The sequence below is a fragment of the Melanotaenia boesemani genome, chromosome 5, assembly GCF_017639745.1.
Source record: "Melanotaenia boesemani isolate fMelBoe1 chromosome 5, fMelBoe1.pri, whole genome shotgun sequence".
Taxonomy (NCBI): domain Eukaryota; kingdom Metazoa; phylum Chordata; class Actinopteri; order Atheriniformes; family Melanotaeniidae; genus Melanotaenia; species Melanotaenia boesemani.
In genome coordinates, this window is record NC_055686.1 from 23,170,601 (window position 1) to 23,189,853 (window position 19,253).

The 19,253-nt window shown below is 42.4% G+C and overlaps 4 protein-coding genes across 4 annotated transcripts in view; 1 reads left to right on the forward strand and 3 right to left on the reverse strand.

The window, feature by feature from the left end:
- naa38 (N-alpha-acetyltransferase 38, NatC auxiliary subunit) lies at positions 1-2,154 on the forward strand. Its single transcript, XM_041984776.1, has 3 exons — positions 1-101; positions 689-863; positions 1,274-2,154. Exons 1-3 carry the CDS (start codon positions 63-65, stop codon positions 1,396-1,398), a joined length of 339 nt encoding a protein of 112 aa, XP_041840710.1. The 5' UTR covers positions 1-62; the 3' UTR covers positions 1,399-2,154.
- Positions 2,153-10,451, reverse strand: dnajc3b (DnaJ (Hsp40) homolog, subfamily C, member 3b). Its single transcript, XM_041984774.1, has 12 exons — positions 9,994-10,451; positions 8,938-9,048; positions 8,603-8,727; positions 8,435-8,509; positions 8,187-8,330; positions 6,569-6,750; positions 6,330-6,449; positions 6,099-6,204; positions 5,886-6,006; positions 4,583-4,715; positions 4,326-4,474; positions 2,153-3,509 (listed from the first exon to the last, which is right to left on the reverse strand). Exons 1-12 carry the CDS (start codon positions 10,076-10,078, stop codon positions 3,364-3,366), a joined length of 1,497 nt encoding a protein of 498 aa, XP_041840708.1. The 5' UTR covers positions 10,079-10,451; the 3' UTR covers positions 2,153-3,363.
- The window catches only part of LOC121639274 (dnaJ homolog subfamily C member 3-like), a 26,595-nt gene continuing 9,494 nt past the window's right edge, over positions 2,153-19,253 (reverse strand). Inside the window, exons 9-10 of the mRNA XM_041984433.1 lie at positions 18,372-19,210; positions 2,153-2,669 (exon numbers count right to left, since the gene is read on the reverse strand). Of these exons, the coding sequence (XP_041840367.1) occupies positions 19,065-19,210 (146 nt within the window). The 3' untranslated portion in view covers positions 2,153-2,669; positions 18,372-19,064. The remainder of the gene's footprint in view (positions 2,670-18,371; positions 19,211-19,253) is intronic.
- On the reverse strand, positions 14,261-18,018 carry LOC121639272 (claudin-15-like). Its single transcript, XM_041984432.1, has 5 exons — positions 17,844-18,018; positions 17,374-17,538; positions 17,041-17,122; positions 16,932-16,950; positions 14,261-14,383 (listed from the first exon to the last, which is right to left on the reverse strand). Exons 1-5 carry the CDS (start codon positions 18,016-18,018, stop codon positions 14,261-14,263), a joined length of 564 nt encoding a protein of 187 aa, XP_041840366.1.

The window sequence follows — 19,253 nt, forward strand, 5'->3', positions numbered from 1 at the left end:
TTAGCTGGTCCGTCAGTAAAATTGTTCCGTGTGCAACTTAAGAGGAAGAGGAGGGGGAGGTTATGGCCACAATGATTGAAGAAAATGGTCCTTCGAGTCATGTACGTATTTCGAATGTAATATTTTTTATTATTATTTTTTATTTTATTTTAGTATCAACATAATTATTTGTGGCACTTCGAGTGTCAAAATTCAGCGAATAATCGCTTTCGGTAAACATTAAACTATTTCAAGTCTTCAATGTGGATAAACGTTAGCCGGCGGCTAACGAGTTAGCTTGAATGCAATCTGTCATTCTTTCAAACTGCAACGTTGCCACATTTGTCTGGGAAAATGTATTGTATAGTTCCTGAACGAGTTCAAAGATTTAATAAGTTTCCAACAATAAACTCAAAGAAACTCAGATGTCTGATTGGATCTGTAACTAAAACCTACATTTTTCGAGTCAAGCCAATGTTTTCCTGTTCAGTGTGGTTCTGTTCATCAGCAAAAATGTTAGCTTGTATAATGTTAACACCCAAGGAAAGCAAATAAAAGCAGCAACTTCATAGGAATTCGTGTACGATCAATAAGAATCTATACGTTTTAAAATTATGCTCTTGTTAATCATTTTACCTTGTAGTGGATTCATAATTTTATACTCAAGATCTGTGTCATTTTGGTCACTTTGCGTTGTTTCCTCACCCAGGAGAAGACTGAAGTGTCATCATCCTACCAAGCGAGGCAGAAGCTGGAGGGGTTGCTGAACAAGAACATGAGGATCCGCATGACAGACGGGCGGACTTTGGTGGGGCTCTTCCTCTGCACAGACCGGGACTGTAATGTCATCCTCGGCTCAGCTCAGGAATTCCTCAAATCCACAGGTAGGAGGGGAACTCTTTTTTTTTTTACATCAGCATAGTCTCAAGGGAGCATGACCCTACATGGTATATTGAGCTTAAAGCAAATGCCTTAAATGGTCATATGACATAAGTGGTAAACTATGGCAGCAGGCTGCAACAACAACAAAAAAAGCCTAGATTATTAAATTGAAGGATATCTTGTTTGGTTAAATGCCTGTATCATCACCTCATCTGCTCACATCTCTGGTGGGAGAGACCAACATGGGAGATGAAAGGAGGGTGTAAATAAAGTGGGCAGGCTTGAATGACTGTATGTACAAATAGTTTTTCTCAGGGAACAAACAGCAATGTGGGACAAATCAGTTCCTCCATCCATTTTCTATACCAGGACAAAATAAAACCCAGGATGAACTGTTTTCATCTGTCCTCAGAGACCTTCTCCCAGGGCGAACCCAGAGTCCTGGGCCTGGCCATGATCCCAGGTCACCACGTGGTGTCCATCGAGGTGGAGGCTGACAGTCTTGAAGACGAACAGGGTTTTGGAGTCAACCACTGACAAAGCCCTTTTTCTTTGGACAGCACTCGACCTTCATGTGACTGACTCCTGTTGAGTTGGATGTCAGGCTGTGGTTGAGCCCAGAGAAAACTGGACATGTTGAGAGGATTTCTCTTCAGCTGCTATGGATACAGAGCTTCTGTCAGTGCTCTGGATTTAGCCATACCCCCCATGACTGAAGGAAGAGTATTTGCTATCAGTGTGGACTCGGTCTGTGTGTGTATATGCATGAGGAGTTGTGTGCAAGTTTTGTGGATGTGTGAGTGTCTAAGCATATTAGTGTTTTGAAATAAAGCTCTATTTGAAGGTGTTTCTGCAGCGTTGCATCAAAATGTTCAACAGAACATGAAGGAACTAAGACAAGTGCAGCTAATATTTTCAGGTCCAAAGCTCTGTGTTGCCATTTTTAAGGTGATGCACATTAGATTTTTATGTTCCCTTTCCCAGCACTCCACCTGTACACCAGGTTTCATGAGATTTAGGTGGATTAGGCATCATCCTCAAAGCTAACCACATATAATTGTTCGAGGAGGAAGAAATACAGACTGGATTGTTTCTATATTTTAATGCACTCAAGCATGTCAGCCAAGTTCAGTTTGGCAAGAGAAAAACTGACGCTAACAGAAACCCTAAAAAGAAATCTGTTGCTGTCAGATTTAAATACAAAGACTGTCACATTTTGTTCACAACAAGCATAGAAGCAGTTACAGTCAGTGTCCTCAATCTGTTCTTTACAAAATAACTTAGTTTGTGCAACAAAAAATGAAAAAAAAGCTTCTTGTGCCATGTGTCTTCACAGCTGCATCATTTGAGCCTCATTTACAAACTGCACCTGTAACAGTTTAGGTTTAGCTTTATGCAGCAGTCCCTCCTTAGATAAATATTATCCAAACATCCTGCTTAGGAAGTGCATTCAGTGTACCACAGAAATTTAATCTCCAGCTCAGCTCAATGTTGGACATGTGCACTTTTTCTATTTATAAATGAGGTTCTCATATAACTGCTGATGACAGTATTCGCAAAGACTCTGCAGTAACATTTCAGGAGGGGAGAAGCGGAGTTTTTTTTAAACAGAAGACCAGAAGTGCAAGTCTTCAAGATGTTCACAGAAATGAGCAAAAAGGCAAAGAAATACAAGCATGATGTTTGATTTAATCATCACTTGCTATGCTTTTATCCAAGAAACTGTTTTCGGCCTATTTTCTTTTTGTACATTATAACCGAATCATAAAATGTAGTTGGATACGTTTCCACCCAAATACACACGACACCTGTGAGAAAACTAAAAACCAATTTTAGTTTAAAAGCAAAATCAACAACAATCAGGAAGCACCTATACTGATTTAAGATCCATAGGATTTCTATACTTTTACACCCACAAGTTTCATGTAAAAGTGCTTAAGTCTCACCATAAATAAAACAGCTCAACAAAATGGGCCGTTTGATGTCAAATAAAAGTCTGAATTCTCTACAGTAAAAACACCTAAATGTGGTAAAGAATATCAACTGAACGTAGGTAACATGAGGTCCCTTCAACAAATACTGCGAGCCACAACAAGATGAGAAAGCACACCGATGTTCTTCCTGTGGGTCGTCCCAGATGAGTTACTGCATCCAAAAGTAAAGGTTGGGAGAATGGCACAAAGAATGAAATGAGTAATAAGAGCGGACACATCTGCTGCTTTCAATCACTGCCTTTGCATTTCCTTCAGCAGCACGTGTGTTGACAAAACTTCCTTCTTTCCTCAACCACAGCCACAGCTTGATTCAACAGGAACCACAGTTAGGTTCTCAGTTATTGTGGTGAGAAGTACAGTTAAAAAAAATCAAGTTCAAGGAATCGATAAAACGGCGTCCAGGCTGATGTACAAGTTCTGAGGAAGACTTCTCCAGAAATCCAGCTTAATTCTTCCCCAAATAAGTCCAAAAGTGGCAAAATCTCATGTGTTGATTGAGTCCTGCTCTCTAGTTGTACTCGAACTTGAAGTGGAAGCTGCTGCCAGACTCAAAAGGGTTGAAGTGAAATGGCCAGCCCCTCTGTCCTCCACCTCCTCCTTGCTGGTTCTCCGGGTCTAGAGGATCCTCACCTGCATCAAACTTCTGTCTCATTTCTGGAAAATCGATAGGAAGGAAGGACAGAAAAGAAAGATTAATGTGAGGCATGTCATATTTTTTAAGCTGATTCAAATAAAAGATCTTTGACTCTTTGAATTGGATTTTAGCAAAGGCGACTCAGAAGAATTTCTTAGCTTTATAGTAAACAGCCTGGTGAGCAGACAGGATTACTCTGAGTCTAAGGTTTAATGTTAGCTTTTTTTAGCGGTATTCGATGACGTGCTTAGATTCCACTTTAAAAGCTACTTTTGTAGCTTGCATTTGTTACTTTTATTGATTATACAATGATTTATCAGTGTTGACACAGACAGGCGCACAAGTCACATCTTTGCACTTTGATGCTTCTGTTTTTGTTCAAATCCAATGTGATGAGTGGAATGAATATTTTCAAGGTCCAGGCAGTGGATTTTTCTATCCAACGTTATGCTAAACTATGACAGAGAAATGTGCTAAAAATATAGAAGCAGGGATATTTCTGTGTGAAGGTGGTTTGTATTGTTATTCACCATTACTAATCTAAACAGCTGCTGCACAGTATTGAAAAGAAATGGAGGGTGAACTAATTTACAATGCCTTTCGTTCTTTTGACAATAGCTATTTGTAATGTCATTAGTAAAATAGCATAGCTTGCCCATCTCAATCATGCTAGAACTTCATCCATAAATTGACAAATAAATATATCTTTAAAAAAAATTAATAAAGTTCTGAATCTGTTCATGTGTTTAAAGTCACTCAGAAAAAAAAAAATCCAACTTCCCAAAATCCTAACATGAAAGGATCAGTTATGTAAGCACACAGCCCGAGTTCCTGACCTGGGTCAGTGAGGACTTCTTTAGCGGAAGCGATGTCAATAAACTTCTTCTCTGCCTCCTTTTTCTCAGCCTCAGACTGGAAGTTGTCAGGATGCCACTGCTGTGCCAGCTTCCTGTATGCCTTGATGATTTCTTGCTTGTTAGCACTCCTGAGGACATGTAGTCAGACGGTAGTGGGTTTCAATAAAAATGATAAGACTTTAAATGGGGTGTCAGTCAAGAGAAAGATATTTCCATTTCATCCTTGAACTGGTTACCTGCTGACTCCGAGGATCTTGTAGTAGTCCCTCTTACGAGAGATTTTGAGCAGCTTCTGTGCTCGTTCCAGCCCCTCTCGGATGTCGTTGCTGTCACCATCAAACTCTCTGGCCTCTTGGTAGTCCTCCACAGCTGCAGTTATAAAAAGACAATAAAATTATGAAGTAAAAGATGATATATTCATTGAATTTCAAATCCTTTTTATACTTAAAACACCAACCATGGATGCTGCCGTGTTTGTATATCAGGTGTGTAAGAGGCCTTTTAACAAGGTTTAAGAAGTATTTCTATTTACAACACCTTCAAAAGTAGGCTGAGTAATCGAAGGCATGCTGTGTGTTTCTTTAAGTGCTGCATTTTAATATCAGGTGTTGTTACGACCCAAATCAGGGGCATGACTGGGCGCAACACAAAAGTACGCTGGGACGGGTGTAAAATTTAAACACAACGCATTTTATTGACATAAACGTAAAACATCAAATAAAACCTGGAACAAAAGATGGCAAACAAGTGTTGGGGTTAGTGAAACTGCTGAAAATATAAAAAAAGGTTTAACCCAAAACCATACACAAAAACCACCGAGTAAAACAAAGGAGTGTCCAAAACTCAGGGTGATAAAACAAAAGAAAGGGCAGCAGTTCCAATAAACTAATTGACCTCTGCCACAAACAAAAACCTAACCTAACCCAACACACTAAAAACCAACAACACAGAACAAAATGGCAGAACACAAACGAAGGGTGCAGCAAAGCTTAAACCAAAACTGTGTTTATAACGAAGGTGAGTCCAAACCAACCAAGACTATAACCAAGTCCCCTAAAGGAACATAAACAGCCAGGTTTCCCCACTGTAAACACAAAATACTCTTGCACCCAAAAGGACCACCATAGCACAGCGAACACACAGAAAAGCCATGCCACCATGCCTCTGCCAAACACAAAGAGAAGAGGCCACCTGCGCTAATCAGCGTCTCTCATCTAAAGGTGAGGGGAAGCAGCCTGTGCAGCCCGCTTCTCCCTCACGACTGAACACTGCAGCAGCTCTTTATTTCCTGGTTTTCCCCAAAGCTGCAGTTTGACTGGCCGAGTGTGGAACCAATCAACGGGGAGAAGACTGGGGTGCAGTTGCTCCAGCCACTCAGAACGGATGCCACAGCCAGGAATTTGCATGGAGAACAAGTCCCAGCTGTCCGTAATGAGTGGCACCCATAACAGGTGTAAACAGGGTCTTAAAAACAGGGATTCTGACTGCAATAAAAATAAAACTCCTTTTAAATTGTAATTACTTGGTTTGTCATCTTACCTTTCTCATAGTCCTGGTTAAGAATATAGGCCTCTGCTCGGTCTTTGAGAATGTTGGCATTGCGAGGATCTCTTTGGTGGGCTTCTGAACACACATCTATTGCTTCGGTAGCCAACTTGAGCTACAAATTTATAGAAAGATTAGATATCTTAGGAGAAACTGTCAATCGTTTTGTTAGCATTTTAAATAGGTAGACATTTTTCATTCTTTTACCTTGACAAGACAGAAGCAGATCCTCTCTTTTGCCAGGTTGGTATAATACAGGACATTAGGGTCTGTCTTCATCACCGATTCATATTTATCAATGGCATCTTGATACCTAATCACAGGGAGTAATTCAATTAAATGAAGAAATTGGCAAAGCCTCAACACATACTTTGAAGTGTCCGTCATGATCTGCATGCTGAGAAGATGGAAGTGCACTAATCTCACAGATATACTAACCTCTCCTCCTGAATCAGCTCCTCTGCTGAGTCTAGCTGCTTGCTGAGCTTCTTCACCAGCTTATAGTGGCTGAAACATTCTTTATCATCCTGGTCAAGCTTTAGACACTCTCTGATGTGGCTGCACAGGAGCAGAGATACAAATGAGTTAATGGAAACAGCAAGGCAAAACAGAAGAGCACAGCTCTTGAGAAGGAAACCGCAACATTTTCATGTCTCTGCTGTCAGTGTGGTGCTCACTTGAGTGACTCATGGTGCTCCCCAAGGCTGTAGTGCAGCAAGCTGAGCTTCAGGAAAGCAGCTCGGTTATCGTTGCGCAGCCTTGTTGTTGGCGTAAGATCCTGGATGGCTTTCTGCGGATCTCCCATTCGGATGTAACATTCTGCACGGAGCTCGCGTGACTCTGGATCCCAAGGAGAGATCTGAGAAATAATGGAAACATTTAGACACAAACAAGATAAAGCAAAGTGGCTCATCTTGGTATCAAGCTTGAATTTAGATATAAATCCATCCATTCATTTTCTGCCGCTTATCTGGAGTCGGGTCACGGGGGCAGATTCCCAAGAAGGGAATTCCAGATTTCCTTCTCATCCCAGCCGCTTCACACTGCAAATTTCTCCATTTGAGAGCTGAAAATCACGGCCCGATGAAGCCAACAGAACCACATCATCTGCAAAAAGCAGAGACCCAATCCTGAGGCCACCAAACCGGATCCCCTCAATGCCTTGGCTACGCCTAGAAATTCTATCCATAAAAGTTATAAAGAGAATCGGAGAGAAAGGGCAGCCTTGGCGGAGTCCAATCTTCACCGTAAACGATTCTGATTTACTGCCGGCGATGCGGACCAAGCTCTGACACCGGTCATACAGGGACCGGACAGCTCGTACAAGTGGATCTGGCACTCCATACTCCCGGAGTACCTCCCACAGGAATCCCTAAGGAGACAAGGTCGAACAACTTCTCCAAGTCCACAAAGCACATGTAGACTGGTTCAGCGAACTCCCATGCCCCCTCAAAGACCCTGAAAAGGGTGTGCTGGTCCACTGTTCTATGACCAAGACGAAAACCACACTGCTCCTCCTCAATCTGAGGTTGGACTAACTGACGGACCTTCCTCTCCAGCACCTCTGAACAGACCTGACCAGGGAGGCTGAGGAGTGTGATCCCCTGTAGTTGGAGCACACCCTCCGGTCCCCCTTTGTGAAGACGGGGACCACCACTACAGTCTGCCAGTCCAGTGGAATTATCCCCGATGTCCACACGATGCTGCAGAGGCATGTCAGCCAAGACAGCCTTACAGCATCCAGAGCCCTAAGGAACTCTGGGTGGACCTCATCCACCCCTGGGGCCTTGCCACCGAGGAGCTTTTTAACCACCTCAGCAACCTCAGCCCCAGAGATGGGTGAGCCAATGCCAAGGTGCCCAGACTGCTGCCTCATCTGAATACGTGTTGGTGGGATTGAGAAGGTCTTCGAAGTATTCCCTCCACCACTTCACAACGTCCCGAGTCGAGGTCAGCAGCCCCCCATCACCACTGAACACATTATTGATGGAGCACTGCTTTCCACTCCTGAGCCACTGGATGGTGGACCAGAATCTCCTCGAAGCCTTACGGAAGTCATTCCTCATGGCCTCTCCAAACTTCTCCCATCCAAGTTTTTGCCTTAGCGACCGCCAAAGCTGCATTCAGCTGGTGGCCTACCAATGAGCCGTTCCTCCCAATCACGCCCTACCAGGTCTTGCGGTCATTGCCCACATGGGCTGGTGACCCACGTCCGGGCAAGGGAAACCTGGATCCATGGTTTGTTTAGACACAAATTTTCTCCTAAATGAATGAGTACCATATGATAACATATACCTCAATAGCCCTCTCCAATACACTAATGGTGGTGCTGTAGTCTCCTTGGTGGTATGCAGCATGGGCCTCCTCCTGCAGCTCCTCCAGCTCGTTTGTCTTCATCAGCTGCTGGTTAGCTTCTTCATTGTCTGGAGAGCGCTGCAGCTGGAAAAAAAAAAAAAACAAACAAAAAAAAACAACATACATTCCTCCTTTAACAGCATGTGTTATTCTAAAAAACATGAGCATATGATTGCCATAGAACGTACCACAGCTTCAAAATCCTCTCTAGCTTCTTGAGTGTTCCCTTGCTTTAAAAGAATATTCCCTCTCTGCAATCGGGCCTGAAAACACCAGGAAATGAATTAGGTGTGATAAAATGAGGATTTATTTGAAAAATGAAGATTATGAATCTTTTGAGTGGTTCCTGGACTTACAGCGAGAAAGTCTGGCTTGAGCTCGATGGCTCGGGTCAGATCTGGCAGAGCAGATTTAGATTTTCCCATCGCTAGAAACACTGCAGCTCGTTTGTAGAAAGTCAGGTAATTCTTAGAGTCTCCCTCTGAAAAAGGCAGCAAAACAATTTTTACAATATTGCCGTTGGTAGAGGGGTAAAATAGTGCTTATTTCAAGGTGTCACACATGAGATTTCTAACTACACACACAATTCAAATACTAAAGACACAACTTTCTTGCCTGTAAAAGTTACATTTGCAGCAAGTATGGGAGACAGTGAGCAGAAATGTGTGTGTGTCTGCATTGGTAATCTTACCCACAGCAGAGTGGTAGTGGGACAAGGCTTCGGCCAGTTGACCAGCTGCCAAAAGTTTGCGGCCCATCTCCAAGTGGTGCTCGATCTCGACATGAGTCGCCCCCAAGACACCTGTAATACAAAACTGTGCTTAAGCCCTGCTGGAAATACACTGACAAGATGCAGCTAAATGGTGTATGTCTGTGGGTTTTATTTTTTTAAGATTTACATGTCTTCTCATATTACAGCCATGCCAAAACTACAAAGAGTGAGCTGGACCTGTCAAGCTGAATAACTTGTTTGAGATTAGAATCGCAAATAAGTCTGAAAATCACAATAAAGTAGTTGCACACATTTATTCTTTTGTTTGTATGTTAAGCTATACTAACAACTTTGGGCATAATTTTGCAAAAGTTTTAATTTAGGAAAACACATCTACAAGACAGCCCCTGACATATTTAATTTTTAAAAAAACCAATAACCAAGTTTTAGGTGCTTCCCTGCTCCGACACACCCGATTCAAATTAAACAGATCCAACAGCTTGTCAATGAGCTCTGCACAATGACTCACAATTTGCATCAGGTGTTGAAGCAGGAAACATCTCAAATCTACAGGACAGTGACTTTTGAGCGTTGGGTCTGACAATCTCGTTTAAGTGCCTGTAACTTTTCCTAGATTCAAAATCAGTAATTAAATTACTTTCATCTGATACTTTGCGTAAAAAGTATTTATTTGTTTTTTACAAATTACATTAATCTGGTAAAAAATACGTATGTGGCACATATCTGTATTTAGTTATTAAACTAAAAGGGGGCTTCTATCTGCACACAGATCTACCTCTCCAACACAATTCACGATACAGTAAAATGTCATTTTTAATTGCTAAACAATTTTCGTGTCGTATTGTAAAACGTGGTGATTAAGAATTCAAGCCCCGCGACTAAATTAAACGTATATAAGTTAATATATACAGTGTCAGTACGACAAACGTGTCGTAGGTTGACTTGATAAACAAACCGCAAACGTCTGTGCTGGTGTTTTTGAGGTCTTGTTTATCGATGTAAAGGCGGTCTTACCGTCAAGCTGGATGTCCAGGAGGACACAGAGCAGAGACAGGGAGCACAGCAGCCCGCTAACTCCTGCTCGCCGACACGACTCCATCTCTGAATAAACTCACGCTGTCACACCGAAACCTGCTAACTTCACGGCTCTTTCTCGACTGTCACTGGAAATGCTACGGAAATGCTACCGTGTTTCATCGAAATGACTGAAATGTCATAGTTTCCTCCACTATGACAGACCGCAGTAGCAGCTACGACTGTATATTTACGGTCCCAGTCGGACAGTGTTCCGTGTGGAAATGAGTCGCTTCACTGAAAGGTTCCCCAACAAAAACAGCTCTTCGGACTCAGTTTGCACCAAAATAGACTGACCATTAATTGACGGCAGAGCGTTCTTCGTAACCTTGTGGTGGAAAAATCAAACCACCGGCCGCCTTTATACTTTAAAAACAAAACTTCTCTGTCTGCTGAAAGCGTCCCCACCCTCTCTGGCCTATATTTCAGTGGTTGGTCCAAATTGCGCACATCCGTGTTCGTCCACAAACGTGGGCTGCTCTCATTGGAGAAACTATTTTAACACTGATGGCACTCCGCATAATGTCCTAGCATGCGCCAGTCAACCGGCATAGTGTACACAAGCATCACTACAGGCCATTGTCATTACTGCCAGTTATGCAATGCGAGTCCATTGTGAGAAAGAGATACGGAGAGGAGTCATTCTGGTGTTGAATGAAACACCGACATAACCGTGAATGAGAAAGTTGATAGTTTTTATGCAACCAACTAATCAACTGATTGTGAGGCGGTGGCGGGGGGATTCGGGCTCTAGTATAATAGTATAATAAATAACTATTTACACTTATTCCAATACTGGGTCATTTATATTAAATGACTAGCTCGTGAGAGACACCATGTGGAGGATCTGGGGATGAGCTTCAGAAATTAAATGGACTTTTAAGAAATATTACTAATAGCATATTATCGCCATAACTTTTTGGAGCAGGAAAAACAGTTGTCATAAATGGATAAAATAGTTGTTATGGTTGTTGGACCTGTTTGTACCGTCGTTATACCCTTGATATAAATTAGTGATATACTATGGGGGATTTCCCTGTCTTTAATCAAGAGCATAATTGTTTGCTCTGAAAGCAAAATTTCTAGTTTTTATGCTCAAATATCATTTTGCTCTCTCTCAAAACTATGCTTTCACACTCATAAAGTCCTTTCTTGCTCTCAAATATATCGTTCTTCCTTTCAAAACGCTGCTTCTTTTCTCAAGTTTAGTGTTGCAGGTTCAAATCTCCTGCACTCAAGCTTGGTCTCGTTCCCTCACACTCAGGCACATTCTCTGCACTCTTAAAACTTCTGCTCTTGGATATTTTCTCCTCTCTCTTGGGTTGCTGAATGAGCTGTCTACCCCCATACTATGTACTTCAACTAGCCATGGTGTAGGTCCCATGTCTCTGCCACTGTTGTTTTATGGGTCAGAAGCTGAAGCCCCTGATGAAAACAATAATGGTGTGATAGTGGAGAGTTGCTTGTTGACAATGATAGGGATACATCTTTCTCTTGGCTAGATTCTACTTACAAGACATATGTGATTATTCAGTTCAGTTGTCTTTTGAGGTCCTCCTTTACTTTGTTACTGCTGAGTTTTCCAGGGTATTCCCCCCCCCCCCCCCTTTTTAAAGTGTGTGTGTTTGTTGTTTATGAAAGTACACATTTAGCTTCCTTCAACAAAACCAGCATTTGAGTGCAATATGCAATATCAATTACATTTATAATCATTACAACACTACACAAACTTTTTATTATTTGTACCAAAGATACAACAACAAAAAGTCAAACTGCAGCATTTAGCATAAAGCATTTTATTGTGTGTAGTTGATTAAAAAAAAAGAAGAAAATTACTTGCAAAACAATGTAATTTTCCCTCTAACCTCTTTCACAGGTATTTTACAAAACTGTACAAGACAAGACACTAACAATATGTGATTCATCCCAGTTTGACCTTACAAATCTCTCTGTGTATGCGGATAGTTTATGATTGAATATATTTGAAATTGAGTGAATGGCTGTGAATGAATTTTAACAGTGGATAATCCAGATTCAGTGAAAGCATTCAGCCTGTTTGTGTGCAGGCATGTTGCTGAGCAGTGTAACTTTGTACAATATTTACAGCATCAGTGCTGACATCACAATACAGGTATTTTATTATAAATTTTTTTTTGAGCACCCCATACGGACTGAATTTCTGGCCTGCAGCACACAAAGCGTCAGAGTGGTGGCAATTTGACGAAGATGTTGATTCAGCTCTTGAAGCAGCATCAAAGGGGGGAGTGGACCAGCAATCCAACTACTGAGAACCCTGATTGTCAACACTGGCACAGAGAAATTCGGCAGGAAAAAACCTAAAGCCATTGCAAGAGATACTGCAACATCCAGACCAAATAGACCTGAAATTAAGATCAGCCAGATAAGGAAAGAGCTGAGATCTCTGAAAAAAAAACAGCACAAGAGAGCAGAAGAGGAAAGACCAGCCCTCACAGAGCTCTGGAGTATCCTTAAGAAGAAACTCATCTCCCTACGGAGAGCAGAGTACCACAGGAAGGGAGGCTGGGAGAGGGCTCGCAAACAGGCTGCCTTCATAGCCAATCCATTCAGATACACTAAACAGCTGCTTGGGCAGAAACACAGTAGGCATCTCATGGCCTCAGAAGAAGAGATAAACAAGCACCTGAGTAACAGCTAAAGTGACAGATGGAGAGAGGAAGACCTGCCCCCCTGCAGAGAGCTAGTTCCACCACCAGAGCCCTTCATCCACTTTGTCACCAGCGAGGTCAGGGAGGTGGTTAGAGCAGCACGAGCCAGTGCTGCTCCAGGGCCAAGTGGAGTGACTTACAAGGTGTACAAACAGTGCCCGAGACTCCTGCAGAGGCTTTGGAGACGGCGAAGGGGGAAGGTAGCCAAGAAGTGGTGTTATGCAGAAGGTGTGTGGATTCTAAAGGAGGAGGACGCAAAGAACATCACCCAGTTCCAGACCATCTCTCTACTTAGCGTGGAAGGCAAGATCTTTTTCAAGGTTCTTGCCAACCAGCTGACAGAGTACCTCCTAAGGAATTTATATATCAACACTGCAGTGCAAAAGGGTGGGGTTCCTGGCATACCAGGCTGTATAGAGCACACTGGAGTGGTCACTCAACTAATCTGTGAAGCAAAGGAAAATTGAGGAGATCTCTCAGTGTTATGGCTCAACCTCGCCAGTGCTTATGGATCCATCCCACACAAGCTTGTGGTGACAACCCTGAGGGCACACCATGTACCCAAGAAGATCTGCGAGCTTATTCAGGACTATTATGGTAGCTTCAGCTTGAGATTCACTTCAAGGGAAGTAACATCTGCTTGGCACCGTCTGGAGAAAGGCATCATCACTGGCTGTACCATATCAGTAGTGCTGTTTGCTTTAGCAATGAACATGCTTGTCAAAGCAGCTGAGGTGGAATGTCTAGGGCCACTGTCCAGCTCTAGCATCTGCCAACCCCCAATCCGAGCTTTCATGGATGATCTATCAGTCACAGCAACATCAGTGGCAGGATACCGATGGCTCCTCCGTGGATTGGAAAGGATCTATACGTGGGCTAGTCTTTCAAGCCATCTAAATCACAGTCCCTGGTCCTGAGGAAAGGGAAAGTTTTGGATAATTTCCACTTTCAAGTGGATGGAGCCCAAATCCCATCAGTGACTGAGAAGCCTGTGAAAAGTCTGTGGAAGATTTTTGACAGCACACTGAAAGACACAGCAGCAGTTCAGTCCACTTGCAGGGAACTGAAGTTCTGGTTGTCAGCAGTGATAAGTCAGGCCTCCCTGGAAAGTTCAAGGCATGGATCTACCAGCACGGGATCCTGCTTAGACTGATTTACAAAGTCTTAGCATCTACTGTAGAGGGCCTTGAGAGAAGCATTAGTCAGCTCCTTCACAGATGGCTTGACCTACCGAAGAGCCTCAGCAGCATTGCCTTGTACGGGCACACACCTTCAGCTCCCCTTTTCCAGCATAGTAGAGGAGTTCAAGGTCAACAGAGCCAGGGAGGTGCTGCTTTACAGAGATTCAGCAGACAACAGAGTCTCCTCTGCAAGTATTTCTGTAAAGACTGGTCCTAAGTGGCGGGCCATGAGGCAGTCGAGCGAACAGAGGCAAGACTGAGGCACAGTGTCCTGGTAGGCTCCTTGGCAGTTGGACGAGCTGGCCTGGGGATGCACTTAAGACCTCGCTTGGACAAAGCTCAGGGGAGAGACAGGAGGCAGCTGATCGAGGAAGAGATCAGAGCAGAGGTGGAGGAGGAGCGCCGCAGCAGGACAGTGACCTTGCAACAAATTGGAGGCCAGGCATCGGCACGGAAGATCACCTGGACAGAGATGTGGAAGTGGGATCCAGCAAGACTTAGATTTCTGATCCAGTTGGTGTACGATGTCCTTCCAAGCCCATCCAATTTGCACAGCTGAGCTCTTGTAGAAACACCAGCATGCCTACTATGCCAAGCAAGGGGTTCCCTGGAGCACATTTTGAGCTGCTGCCTCAAGCCCCTGGGAAAAGGGAGGTACATGTGGTACCACAACCAGGTTCTGAAGGCAGCAGTGGATGACATAAGCACAGGAATCCAGCCAAACACCAGCACCCTGCAAGGTGCAACATCACTTTTGTCTGGGCAGGAGAGAAGCCTCCAAACCAGCTGAAGACCTTAACAGGCTTACTAGCCTTGGCTCATGACTGGCAGCTGCAGGTGGACCTGGGGAGACAGTTGAAGTTTCCAGAGCACATTGCCATAACATCACTCAGGCTGGACATGGTGCTAACATCTAATTCGTCCAAACAAGTTGTGCTTTTGGAGCTTACAGTTCCTTAGGAAGGCCGCATTGAAGAGGCTCACAAGTGTAAAAAAGCCAAGTACCAGGAGATGGTTGAGAACTGCAAAAGGAGCGGGTGGAGGGCACGCTGTGCACCAATCAAGGTAGGCTGTAGGGAATTTCCAGGACAGTCTTTGCACCGCACACTCAGGCTCCTTGGTATCAGAGGATTGCAGGAGAGGAAAGCCACCAAGAACATCAGTGAAGTAGCGGAGAGCGCTTCCAGGTGGTTCTGGATCAAAAGAGGGGATCCATAGTGTAGCAAGCTACTTGGACACAAGCCCGGGTCTGATCACCCCCCGGCTGGGTCGCCCAGTTGAGGGTGTCTGAAGATCAAAGCCCCGAAACAGCCAATAACCCTGGGTACTTCACTGATGAAGTGTACAAGCTGCCCATCTACGTAGAGGGTGTTTTTTTAAAACCCATAAACTGACTGTGAGAGCTTACTGGACAAAGGGCAAAGGGCTGCAAAACAAGAACATTAAACACCCGTGTCAGGCTTGTTACTTGTTACAGAGACAAAAGCAAAGGTGTAACTGATAACATCAAGGATGGCTTTGCTAGTCATTTATTCCCATAAAGTGACTGTGAGAGCTTACTGGACACAGACCCATGGGCCCAAATAAGTCTGGAGGTTCTTCGTCTGAAATCCTAACTTTTGTCCCATAAAGAGTTATAGAACAACTACTATAAAGTGCAGAAGAAGCATAAATAAAGAGATAAACAAACAATGAAATGAGAAATCTAAGTTAATGAAAAAAGCTACATGAATACACAAAATCTTTTTCACTATATCTGACATTTTTCCTATAATACTGGTTATAAAATATGACACGAATTGACATGATTAAAAGGTGACACAAAACAACCACAAAACGAGTCACAGAAAACTAAATGATTTTCAACAAAATCTTTAAAGCAAACATTTTATTTACAGTAAGATTAACTGTCCAATCACTTTTGAGCCCTTGGAATGAGATTTTGAATAAAAAATGGTTGCAATTCCCCAAAATGTATGAATTTGTGCTTGTACTATAAAATGTTTATTGATATCTGAAAAATATCTATATTTTACAAAAGATAGCAGGCTAAAAACAAACAAACAAACAAACAAACTAATAAAACAAAACAAAAACAAACAAACAAAAAACAAAACAAAAAACAAAACAAAACAAAAAACAAACATGCGTTGAATTCATTTCTGTCATCGCTTCAGGAAGGCAACAGCATCTTTTCAGCTCTGAACACTAGAGGGCGCCAAACACTGACACTTTGAAACTCCACATAGTCTGCACCCATTTGATGGCCTTGTTACTTTTACCTGTGCCCATTGACAGATAATTAAACCTACTTAATCCTTTTATTTTCCACCGAAGAAACATGACTGTGATTGTCAGATAGGGGCTGATTACATTTCAAAGGTAAGGTAAACTTTTCCACAACTGGTTGCCAGAGAGCCATATAAAGCTCTAGAGCCTTACAAGGCTTCTTTGGACTTGGCATAACACTTTTCACAAGCATGTGGGTATCTTTGACTCTGTACACAATGGACACTATGTTACTAGACACAAAGAGATCAAGTTGTCACTGAGAACTCACTATTTTTCCTGCGTGGCCATCTTGCAGGAGCACGTGAGGCAGGCCCCTCCGGCAATGGCAAGGATCGCAGAGCACCATCCGATGTAGAGCCTGATGTATCTTGATCAGATGTGGAAAAATTGTCTTTCAGGCAAAAACGTCTCTGGACGCTGACTTGAATAAGAAAAAGAAGTTTATTACAAAAGTTCAGACATCAAAACAGATTTCTGCAGCAAAATCTGGAGGTCCCAAAGCCAGAACGAAGACCTAAAGACATTATGTGTCGTTCTGTCTTATATAGGGTTTAAACAAAGAAAATTCCTCAGTCCTGTGTCCTCCAATCATAGAGTTTGCCTATAGGATGCTCATTTGCATGGAATGCATGTTCTTGTGTCAATCCAGTCTGTGGGACAGAGAACCCCATATGGTAAAGACTTAAGTGTGTACCATACAAATGCTATGCTTAGATACCTCATCTCCTATTTCATACCTGCAACATGGAGTAGAGTTATTGTCAGCCAATACTTAACCCAAGACCAACCCAAGAGATCTCACACCACCTCCACTGGCAGCACCTTACCTTATCCCAGGATAGAAAGGGTCAAAGAAGTCCTGAGTAATATTGAAGGCATACCAGGACACTGACACCATAGTGCACACACCTGTGGATTGAAAAAAAAGGTTTTTTAAATGGTTGAGAAAGCAGAGGGGGAGCTGCCAGATAGTTGAACACCAGCATAAAATCTGGAAAGAAACCAGGCATCTTTGTGCAATAAACATGATCATCATTCATTATCCTGCTGGGAAGTTCCTTTATCTACTATATTTATAGTGCAGTGTATCAGCAGGTCACAATTATCAGATTGATCTTACATTTTAGAGGTATTTTTTTTTTTTTTGGTGTAATTATTACCTTGAAGTATAAAGAGGACCCCGGCAGTGCCTGCAATCCTCCCTTTGAGAACATAGTTTTCTCCTCCTGCTTTGGAACACTGAACTCCTATCAGAGCCGCCACCAGTCCAAAGGTGCCCAACACTATCAAGATGATCATCAAAGCACGAGAAGCCTGGATGTAACCTGGGATGATAAACACGAAAAGCCACTCAGTTCAACACTGTGGTCATCTGTTTGTAAAGAGGTGTTTAACACGTGAACCCAGTTTGAAGATTTTACTTCTTTTCTTTTCTTTTTGAAATGAATGTTTAAAGAAAAAGAGTTTAAGTGTAACGACAGAAGGTTCCTCTGACCCATAACAACTCTTTCAAGATAAAATGATTAAAAGTAGAAAACATATCAGATCTGTTTAAACATTGTGTTTGATCTAGATGGCGTTTATTTTGTTTTTAATTTAGTTTTTCTTTACTTCTACTTTTTTAACATACCATTCAAAGCAAGCAGCGAAGGAAACTCCCTGCAGTTATGCACCCCAGTTGAGTCTGTGGCACAGGACATCCACAAGTTTTCATAAATAGTAGAGGTTGTGATGACAGTCCCATCTATAGTGGAGGTCTTCCAGTAACGGTTTGGAAGCGCGACCCCCACCATCAAATGATCCATATAAGTCACAAAGTTGATTCTTCTGTTGTAAAATAATTTCAAAATCCAGTTGGCTATCAAGCTTAAAGGAAGAATCCACTCTAAATAAGGAAGTAATTTCTTTAACTGATTAGTGAGTGTAGCCTTTGTTCTGTCAGGCTGAAATTGTAGTGGAAGAATTATTCAGATAGTTTTAGAATAAATGAGGTAATGTTAGTTACTAGTCCTTCTTTTAGGATCATAAGTAAAAAATATAAGGAAATGTAGATTATCAAAAGTACCTGTATTTTTAAGAAAGAAAAGTTCCTGTGACTCAATCGATTTTATGCAATTTATTTTATGTAGCAATACTGCTGTCCAAATACACACGACACCTGTGAGAAAACTAAAAGCCAATTTTAGTTTAAAGCAAAATCAACAACAATCAGGAAGCACCTATACTGATTTAAGATCCATAGGATTTCTATATTTTTACACCCACAAGTTTCATGTAAAAGTGCTTAAGTCTCACCATAAATAAAACAGCTCAACAAAATGGGCCATTTGATGTCAAATAAAAGTCTGAATTCTCTACAGTAAAAACACCTAAATGTGGTAAAGAATATCAACTGAACGTAGGTAACATGAGGTCCCTTCAACAAATACTGCGAGCCACAACAAGATGAGAAAGCACACCGATGTTCTTCCTGTGGGTCGTCCCAGATGAGTTACTGCATCCAAAAGTAAAGGTTGGGAGAATGGCACAAAGAATGAAATGAGTAATAAGAGCGGACACATCTGCTGCTTTCAATCACTGCCTTTGCATTTCCTTCAGCAGCACGTGTGTTGACAAAACTTCCTTCTTTCCTCAACCACAGCCACAGCTTGATTCAACAGGAACCACAGTTAGGTTCTCAGTTATTGTGGTGAGAAGTACAGTTAAAAAAAATCAAGTTCAAGGAATCGATAAAACGGCGTCCAGGCTGATGTACAAGTTCTGAGGAAGACTTCTCCAGAAATCCAGCTTAATTCTTCCCCAAATAAGTCCAAAAGTGGCAAAATCTCATGTGTTGATTGAGTCCTGCTCTCTAGTTGTACTCGAACTTGAAGTGGAAGCTGCTGCCAGACTCAAAAGGGTTGAAGTGAAATGGCCAGCCCCTCTGTCCTCCACCTCCTCCTTGCTGGTTCTCCGGGTCTAGAGGATCCTCACCTGCATCAAACTTCTGTCTCATTTCTGGAAAAGGAAGGACAGAAAAGAAAGATTAATGTGAGGCATG